At 43.8% G+C, this 9866-nt stretch overlaps 2 protein-coding genes across 3 annotated transcripts in view; one reads left to right on the plus strand and one right to left on the minus strand.

Moving 5' to 3' along the window:
• LOC123960105 (nuclear factor 7, brain-like) overlaps window positions 1-9866 on the minus strand; it is a 45758-nt gene that overhangs the window by 10442 nt on the left and 25450 nt on the right. The window lies entirely within an intron of this gene.
• Window positions 1-9866, plus strand: part of LOC123960350 (C-type lectin domain family 4 member M-like) — a 16330-nt gene that overhangs the window by 3009 nt on the left and 3455 nt on the right. The window contains exons 2-3 of the mRNA XM_046035031.1: window positions 7152-7250; window positions 7555-7716. Of these exons, the coding sequence (XP_045890987.1) occupies window positions 7152-7250; window positions 7555-7716 (261 nt within the window). The remainder of the gene's footprint in view (window positions 1-7151; window positions 7251-7554; window positions 7717-9866) is intronic.

A 9866-nucleotide genomic window follows, 5' to 3' on the forward strand; every position in this document is an offset into this window, starting at 1 on the left:
TGTGGAGGTCGTTGCTGATGTCACTTACTGATGTTTTGGGGGTTTTCTTCACAGCTCTCACCATATTTCTGTCATCAACTACTGTTGTTTTCCTTGGCCGACCTGTTGGACGTCTGTTGCTCAGTACACCAGTAGTTTCTTTCTTTTTCAGGACGTTCCAAATTGTTGTGCTTGCTCTGCCCAATGTTTGTCCAATGGCTCTGGTTGATTTTCCTTCTTTTCTCAGCTTGACAATGGCTTGCTTTTCTCCCATAGAAAGCCCTCTGGTCTTCATGTTGGTGTATCCTCTTTAACAGGAAATGCAGTCTTTATAGGTTTGAACCAAGGATGAAAACTTAGACTAGTCATGCAGAGCTGTTTAATGTTTGGAAAATCAACCTAAAAGGAAACACCTGGGCAACAAGAAACATCTGGCAGTCAAATGTTCCAGTAGTTTTGCTCACTTGAAAAATGGGTGGGATCAAACAAAGGGTGGTTTGTCCTGAGTTGTTTAACACATCTAGATGCAAATACCACAAAATAAATCACCTGATGATGTGTAGTTTGCTATGGTAACAGGGTGGGGGGAACGGCTGTTTAAACGACTGCTGATAAGCTGGCTGTCACCAGTCAGAGATAGGTATTTGATAGATATAAGCAGAACAGCAAAAGAGGAAGCTTAAGTAATTTTTGGACATTGCAGATCTGTTTTGGGGACAATATCAGCTATTTGAAAAAGTGATGGGGACATTTAAATGACACCTATGATTATGCATGATCATTTTATTATAGCCTACTACGTGTTCTTTTTCAACCTGCCTAATATAATGACTTAAATGTGTTCATTATGTTGTTATGGTTTGTTGTAGCCTACAGTTTAGGCTACTGATTAATTTTAAAATGTAGGCTTAACATTCAAATTCGAAGCTTAACATTCAAATCTCAAAATAAAAAATCAAACGTTTACTCAACGATCGAATATTTGGGTCCAGTCCTACTAGATGCTTGTTTTGTTTGACAAATATGTAAAATGACGATTCTGCTTACAAGATTGGGAGGCTGTTCTGGCCTTTACACAACACAATACTGAATACTCTTTCTAGTAAGCACCTAGCAAGTAACGCAGGACAACATTATCTGCATGATACAATCAGCAAACAAATGACTATATGAAAGCTTGTACATCATACTGAACTTTTCTTCCTCTTCTGCTTTGTTCCCCTGACAGTGACCTGTTACTACTTCCCCAAGACAAGATTATACAGGTCATGTCTTTGCAAAAGTGCTGTCCACAAAGTTAAAGCAATAATGATTTAAATATGGGGATAACAGTGCAGGTATTCATGGTGTTGCACAAAAAGTGACAGAAATCGATGAGTGAAGAAAAAGAGAAGAGATAGAGAAGTTCAGACTTTCTCACCTCCCTGTCGAATCGACAGCATAGATAACGGCGTAGGCTACAGGGCCATGCAGAGGCTCTGCCGTCACCTGACGTGCACCTCCTCAAAAATGTAACTACACGTCGAGTCAACGCAGACCGTAAGCACTGTGATCGGTCGGCTTGGTAGCCTCGCAATGCCTCCGAGCCAACAGGAAGTGGTCCGTGCTTTGAAGTAACTTTTACTAATGGCCAAGACGGCGGCTGTAACACAGTGGATCAATATACAGTATTTGACCATCACGAGCGAAATGACTAATTTTACTGTCAAGATGTGATCCATTCGGTCGATAGCATTTAAAAAGGCTATACCAGTTGCTCGTATACAATTTTACAATTTGCCATACACGTTAGCGGAGCGCTAAACTGAAGTTCGCCTGCTCGCCCGGCAAAAATGAACAAAGTGGACGCTGTAGCGCCACTGCGGACTAGTGTTTGGGAGCCCCCCAACCCACAAAGCTGGCAAGGTGATTGACCTCGTTCTTGTCTGAAACTGTGCCACAGATTGCCTAACAGTCACACCTCTACATGTGTCAGACCACTATTTCATTCAGTTCACGGTATGCCTACACCGTTGGTCTCACAGCGCCGCAACCTGTCTCCCGCTCACTTTGCCTCAGTGGTAGCTTACGCTCTACCTTCCCTCAACACATTTTCCTCACTTGAGGTCAATGATGCCACACAATCTCTGTTCTCTACACTAAGCTCGTGCCTGGATAGCCTGTGTCCTCTATCCACCAAGCCTGCTCTCCCAAACCAGTCCCACCCGTGGCTGATACCATCCGTGGGCTCCGTACTGATCTCAGAGCTGCTGAAAGAAAATGGCAAAAAACCAATTGCTCCTCTCCTCCTTCTCAAAAAGCATCAGTGCTGCCAAAACTGCGTTCTATAATAACAGAATTAGCAGTGCCACTGACTCAAGGAAATTATTTTCCACTTTTAAAGTGCTACTAAATCCTCCTCCACCTCCACCTACCACAAACTTGTCTTCTGAAACCTTTGCTGCCTTCTTCACAGGCAAAGTGGCGGCTTTAACTAGCCAATTCTCTGAAACATTCAAACTCAACCATTGTAACAGTCCTACTACATCTTTTCCTCTGCCTTCCCAGGTCAGTGGTTCTTCACTCTCCGCGTTTACTCCTCTCACAGAGAGCGAAGTATCAGCACTCTTAAACCGTAGCCGTCCCACTACATGCCCACTGAACCCGATTCCTACGAATCTCCTCCAAGCCATATCTCCTACCGTGGTCCTGACAATCACTCGTGCTAAATACTTCTCTGGCTTCAGGAAACTTCCCGACCATTTCAAAAGGACTCGGGTTACACCCTTGCTCAAAAAGGCCTCACTTGACCCAACTCAAGTTGAGAACTGTCGACCAGTGTCTCTTCTACCATTTTTATCCAAAACTATTGAACAAGCAGTATTCAAACAGGTCTCAGAATTCCTCTCACAGAATGACCTCCTAGATCAATATCAGTCTGGTTTTAAGAGTGCCCGCTCTACTGAAACGGCTCTTCTGTCTGTAACAGAAGCCCTAAGGTCAGCTAAAGCAGCAGCCCAATCCTCGGTTCTTATCCTGCTTGACCTATCAGCTGCCTTTGACACAGTCAACCACAGGATCCTGCTATCCTCTTTCTCAGCAATGGGCATCTCAAGTAAAGCACTCCTGTGGTTTGAATCCTTTGCTCTATACCACATAAGGAAAATCAGGCCCTACCTCACTCAGTACGCCACCCAGCTTCTGGTACAGGCCATGGTTATCTCTCGCCTCGAGTATTGCAATGCCCTCCTAGCAGGTCTTCCAGCTTGTGCGGTGAAGCCCTTACAAATGGTTCAGAACGCAGCAGCGCGTCTGGTTTTTGATCAGCCCAAAAGGACTCATGTCACTCCATTACTCCTCCACTGGCTCCCCGTGGCCTCAAGAATCAAATTCAAGTCACTAATGCCTCCATACAGAGTGACTACTGGGTCTGCACCCATCTACCTAAACTCCATAATACAAACTTACGTTCCTTCTTGGACGCTACGCTCCTCCAACGAACGCCGCCTGGCTCTGCCATCCCTTCACTCAAAGCAATCCCAGTCCCGGCTATTCTCATCTGTGACACCACGATGGTGGAACGAGCTACCGCACGCCATCAGAGCAGGGGCGTCCCTCTCTAACTTCAAGAAGCTCTTGAAAACTCATCTCTTCCGAGAACACTTCCTCTTATAACACCTCTAACTCCAAACCTCTAACATGCACTATGTGCTCTTCTTCTTCTATCCCCTACAATTATCTTGTCTTGATTGCACTTTTTTGTTTTGATTGCACTTTTTGTTAACTCTTACTTGCTTCCCTAGGTATTTACCCTATTGATGTGATATGTACTATGAGCTCTTACTAGTATGTATTGTCAGTTGTAGATCTGTATTTGATGCTTGTATGTTGTTCCTCAAATGTAAGTTGCTTTGGATAATAGCGTCTGCCAAATGAGTAAATGTAAATGTAAATTTTAACAGATAAAAAGGACTGGATTGGTTGGTACACAGCAAGTAAAATAATGTAGAGTCAGGATAATTACAAAAGAGATCATGTCAGCAGTAAGTCATGTTAATTTTAGGCTACAGTCTGTTTTCCAAATATAAACAAAGACATTACGCCTACCAAACACATAATCGGTAACAACAGGCTTCTATTATCAATTTATTATTATTAAAAGAAACAGTAAAGTTTATAAAAACATACCTTTGCTATTACCAAGGACATAAAGTGATTTATTTGCACGTTATGTCTGTTTGACCCAGATGCAGCAGTAGTCGTAAAGAGACTGGGTGATACAGCTACATGCTGCACGCTCTCTCACATGTGGCCGCGTGCAGCAGATTTGTAGTTATGTTATGTAGGCAGGTTATAGGTAATGCAGGGAGGGGAGTGACAGCAAGCTCATCAGACATTTCCCAAAATAAACATTGTTCAGTCTTTCAGTTCACTCTGAAGTTTAGTTCAGTCTGAAGTCTTTTGAGGACAAGTCTCAAGTCAGCTCATTCTCCAAACTTGCTGGCCTCCAGTCAGTTCATGCCAGTGTATTCGACCACACCAGGAACTTGTCCTGTTGTAGCTTCACAGCACCAGCAAACCCAAGTGCATCAGCTAGCATCCACGGGATTGCCACCACTACATCAAACCCTACCTATGTCTTCTTACTTCCATCCCTCAGCTACACCTGTTCTTCAGCCCCAACCGGTGCAGACAATCTACCAGCCAGGCTATCCTCCATATGATCCATTAGCTTTCCATCCCACTGTTTCAGCTCACACAGCCCCTCAGACATTCTCAGTTGTGCCTCCACGCCCAGTCAGCCAGTCCTGGTGCCAGCACTTCCCATGTTGGTGCATGATAGTGAGAAGGAATTCACTGACCTGAAGATGGCGCTCGACTATTTGTTGACTCCACAAACTGAACTGTCTGAACATTATAAATATCGAGTCCTTATGGAACACGTGGTATTAGAAGAGGCATGCCTTATCGCTCAGGTTTGTCGTCACCACCCTCAGCCATATTCAGCTGCTATGCAAGCATTCATGTGGATAGAATCTTGAATAAGCTTCCTAAATATTTGAGGGACCGTTTTATTGAACATCTGCAAGCACGAGGCCGACTGCAAACGTGCAGTCTCAACCCCTACAACCTTACCGTGCAGATTGGCTAAGAGTGAAGGCCGAAGTACAACGTTTATCATCCAAAATGACCCAACAGAACCTATCTGAGAAATCACAGACAGGAAAAGGTGGCAAACCTTTTAATGAGCTCAAGTCAAAGAGCCAACCGCCTGTGACAATCTATCACGGAAGGGCTAACCCTGCAGAAGAGACTGTGTTACGACCACAGTACGTCTCGTCCAATCCAAAATCAAAGAAAGCAGCAAAACTCTGTCTTTACTGTAAGGGTAATGACCACTACCTTTCACAGTGCCTGATCATTATCACCCAGACAACTGATCAGATAGAGACATGGATCGCAGAGTGAAAGAGATGTTGTAAGTGTGGTCGCACTAATCATGGACCTGATGCTTGTACACTCAGAAAGGCTTGCAGTGAATGTCAAGAAGTCCATCTAGGAGTCTTGCACGTCATTGCTAAGCCAAGTCCAGGGGTGTACCTCATTACTCCACTTGAGAGGACTGCCCTCTCCCTTACAAAACAAGGTGCAGGAGTTTATCTGAAGGTTTTCCTGTAATAATAAGGAATGGCAGTAAGTCTCTACACACCTATGCCATACTGGATGACGGCACTGAGCGGACCATCATACTTGCCGAAGCAACACATCAACTTGGCCTGGTAGGTCAGGCACACACAGAGCTCACATCAATGGTGCCTCGGTTGACTTCCATGTATCATCCACCATACAGCCAGAAAAAAGGCACTTCATTCGCAATGCCTTTACAGCCAGCCAGCTTGTTCTTGCAGATCAGACCTACCCAATGCCCCTTTTGCAGAAGCGCTACCACCATCTTAGGGGGATACCAATACAGAAAGACGGTTGCTGAAGGACCCTTTTAAGGCCAACCTCTATGAGGAGCAGATACAGAAACTACTCAATGATGGGTGTATCAGAAAGATCAGTATTGAGGAAGCAGCAAAGACACGTGAGTTGTGGTTCATTCCTAATCACCTTGTCGAACATAATGGGAAACATCGGCTGGTGTTTAATTGCTCATTCTCCTACCAAGGGCTCTTCCTCAATGACCAGCTGCTGCCGGGTCCAACGCTTGGGCCATCTCTCCTTAGTGTCATTCTACGATTTCGACAATATGCTGTGGTGGTGAGCGGAGACATAAAGGCAATGTTTCACCAGGTATGCCTTCTACCTGAGGACCAAGCCCTTGTGAGATTTGTTTGGAGGCACCTGAAAAGAGACAAACCACCAGATGTCTACCAGTGGCAGGTCCTGCCGTTTGGAACTACTAGCAGCCTCTGCTGTGCAACATTTGCATTGCAAAAAAACGTGCGGGTGTGTGCTGCAGCTCAGTGTTTTTCCACCGGTGTTTTTGAGGGCATGTCGGAGTAGCCGCTTGGTGAGCGTTATTTGAGGCACATTTTACTTTGATGTCACAGCAAAGCGGAAGAAAAGGCAGGACTACAAACGAGGTGTTTTCAGGCAGTTCAGAGCAGTGTTTTCTGTGGGAGATGGGAACTCTCTTTGGGCTGGAATTCGGGCATTTTCACTTTGCAAACCTGTTACATGCACAAAAAAGGTATATAACTCAATAACGCAGAGGGAAAAAGCCAAAAAGCATAATACCTTCTTTTAAAATATAATTTAAAAAAAATAAAATACATTTTAAAGAGTTGAATAGGAAATAAAAACAGGGTAAAACAGGACAGTAAAAGTCACAGTGCACTATAATAACACAGCCTTACATTTGATTTAATTAAAGGCAGTGGTAAAAAGAAAAGTCATAAGTCTTGATTTCAAAGAACTGAAAGTTTCAGCAGACCTGCAGTTTTCTGGGACTGCAGGTCCCAGAAAACTGCATGGGGTGAAATAACTCATCTCACCTTCTCTCAGGGGAGACAAAGAGAGAGATGCTGGATTCTTCCTTCTGGCATAAAATAATTTTAAAAACGCTGGTTGGGTACACTACACTTGCTATGGTTTTAATCTATTGTGTATGAAGCAAAGACACAAAGCTTGATTTAATCTTATTTATTTAAAATGAAAACATAATGGAAGACCTCTCCTAATTTCAGGTGGTGGAGATAAAAGAGTAAAAAAGAGTTCCTGCATAGCTGCTGCAGTGTTTCTAGGTCTGCTGTGTCTTCTCCTCCTGGCTGGACTCATAATTCTGTGTGAGTACATTTACATTTATTTACTTATATTCATTTAGCTGACGCTTTTATCCAAAGCGACTTACAATTGCTACAAACTGTATGTCAGACGTCGCACACCTTTGGAGCAACTAGGGGTTAAGTGTCTTGCTCAGGGACACATTGGTGTCTGACAGTGGATTCAAACCTTGGTCTCTCACACAAAAGGCATGTTTCTTATCCACTGAACCATCACCACCCCATACTGTGTTGGCATGCTGATGAAGCACTAAGAAGGTGATGTTGTTTAACTCATTTGTTCATTTATTGTTCATGTGCCAAACAGATATCAAGATGGTCCAGTTACAGACCAGTTACAACAACCTGACTAAAGAAAGAGACCAGTTACAGACCAGTTACAACAACCTGACTAAAGAAAGAGACCAGCTCCAACAAAGAGTTGGAGACACGACCAAAGAGAGAAATGATCTTCAGAGACAACTTCAAGGTAAATATTTCTTTCTTAATTCTGGCTGGCCTTAACCTAATCACTCAAAGTTATATTTAAATTCAGCATTTCACTATATATTTTTTATGTTTAGTGAGTGTGTTAAAAAGACATTCTCAGTCAATATAAGCAGGTGAATATTTGAAGTAATTAGCTAATAATTTATTTTTACTGCTGTTCTTATAACCTGCCAGTGATGCACACTGTCAAACAACTGTGTGTAATGACTGAATTAACCAAGGAACAATCTTGATAAATACGATAAACACTAACTAAAGCTGGCCACATAAACTTAGAGCCCGACTGATTTATTGGCAAGCTGATATTGTCGGCTGGTATAAGTTAATTGCAGAAAAGTTGGTAATGGCGTTTATAAGAGCTGAATAGTGATGATATGAAAAGAAATTGACAGACAGATCCTTCAGACATGTCATAATTGAGGTCAGTCCGCAACTCTTTTGTTGGCAACACCACCACGAGTGCCGCACAAGACAAAGCAATCAGCTGCCCGGAGTCAGGCAGAGCATACAGAAACCACAATGGAGATTCTCTGTGTTCACGATGAGTTGATCATTTGTCACATGAAAGCGTAAATAAGGCTGACAACAGTCATGACCATCCCTGTCCATACCTGTCAACTGACATTTGAAAATAAGGGAAAGGTCCACATATCGCTTAGATTTAGACTTTGGTACACACAGTGAATGAGCACTAGGCAATAGCGATGTGGGATACCATTTAATTCCTCTCCAATCCAATACCAAGTAATACCCAGGCTGGTATTGCCGAAACCATTACTTTTTACATATTTTATTTCTAGTTTAATGTGACCTCCCCCCTCCCGTTTCTGTATTTATGAGAGAAATAAGGAGTAGCCTGTAGCCTTACCAATTCAAAATAATAGCTGCACAATGACAAGACATCAAACTACTGTCATATTCTTTAATTATAATAAAAATATCCTGCTCAGAACTGACGCTTCATAACATCATCCTGTTATTGTGACAGACTTAATCTCAGATGTTTAGCGAAGTTTGCAGTGTTGCCAAAGTATTTCACTGTCTTTGAACACACATCACACAGAGCAACATTATTACCTTCACAGCTAAAACACAGCCAGACGTGACTGTTTTTACAGTCAGCCTTCAATCGCGGGAAATGTAAAGAGCTGCAGCGGCTCACTTCAAAGAAGCTCCGTCACAGAGCCGTAGCGCAAGCATGACTTTGACAGGTCGAAGGGAAAGTAGTTCCTATCAACTGAGTATAATTAGACCATCCTGGTGACAGTAAGATACTTATAATAAAACACACACTCACTCCAAATGACTGAGTTTAGATATCGATCCTTTTATATGAGTATCGATCAAGGAGCAGGAAACGTTGGTATCAGAAATATCAATACTTTAGGATCGATCCGCACATCACTACTAGGCAACCACTTGCTTTAAAATATATATATATATTGCTTTTTTTTTTAAAAAGAGAACAGTTGGAGCAGGAGGCAGACGTACACCCGCAGTGGAAGGAAGGTTGAGGCTCGGGGGATTCAAGTAATTGGTGGCACCGTGACAATGTGAAGGCTAACAAAGGGGCATTTTCCACCTGGGGGAGTATAAATAAGTGTATTAGTGTTACGAGGTGTGGTGTGAGGACAGAGAGGACCCAAATGCAGCACTCAGAGGGTAGGAGGTTTATTGGAGGGAAAAAGGGGGAGAGGGACTGGAGTGGAGGGAGAGGAGGACGTCGGGGAAGTACAGGCACGGGGAACCAAGGAGACAGGGGGCCAGGGAGCCGGGGAACACAGGGGCCGAGGAAGCGAGGAGAGGCGGGGGAACAGGGAGGACGCCGTGAGGGAAGTCCAAAGAGGAGTGGGCCAGTGGATGAGCCCAGCCGAACGGAGGACGAGGGTGAGTGTACCTGGGAGGGAAACAGACAGAGAGACAAGGTTAGTGAAGACAGCGACAAGGTACAGTGTAAACGTGAAAAAAAACAAGGAACATGAAAGCCTGAACGTGGGGATGGCACCGGGTACGGAGCAACGACGATCAAGCCAGGATGGTGTGGAGAACCGGGGTTGAAATACAGGCTGGGATGAGGTTGATTACTGGCAGGTGTGGCAGGCTGACGAGGTGGATGATGGGTTGCAGGTG

The sequence above is a fragment of the Micropterus dolomieu genome, linkage group LG21 (genome assembly GCF_021292245.1).
Source record: "Micropterus dolomieu isolate WLL.071019.BEF.003 ecotype Adirondacks linkage group LG21, ASM2129224v1, whole genome shotgun sequence".
NCBI lineage: Eukaryota > Metazoa > Chordata > Actinopteri > Centrarchiformes > Centrarchidae > Micropterus > Micropterus dolomieu.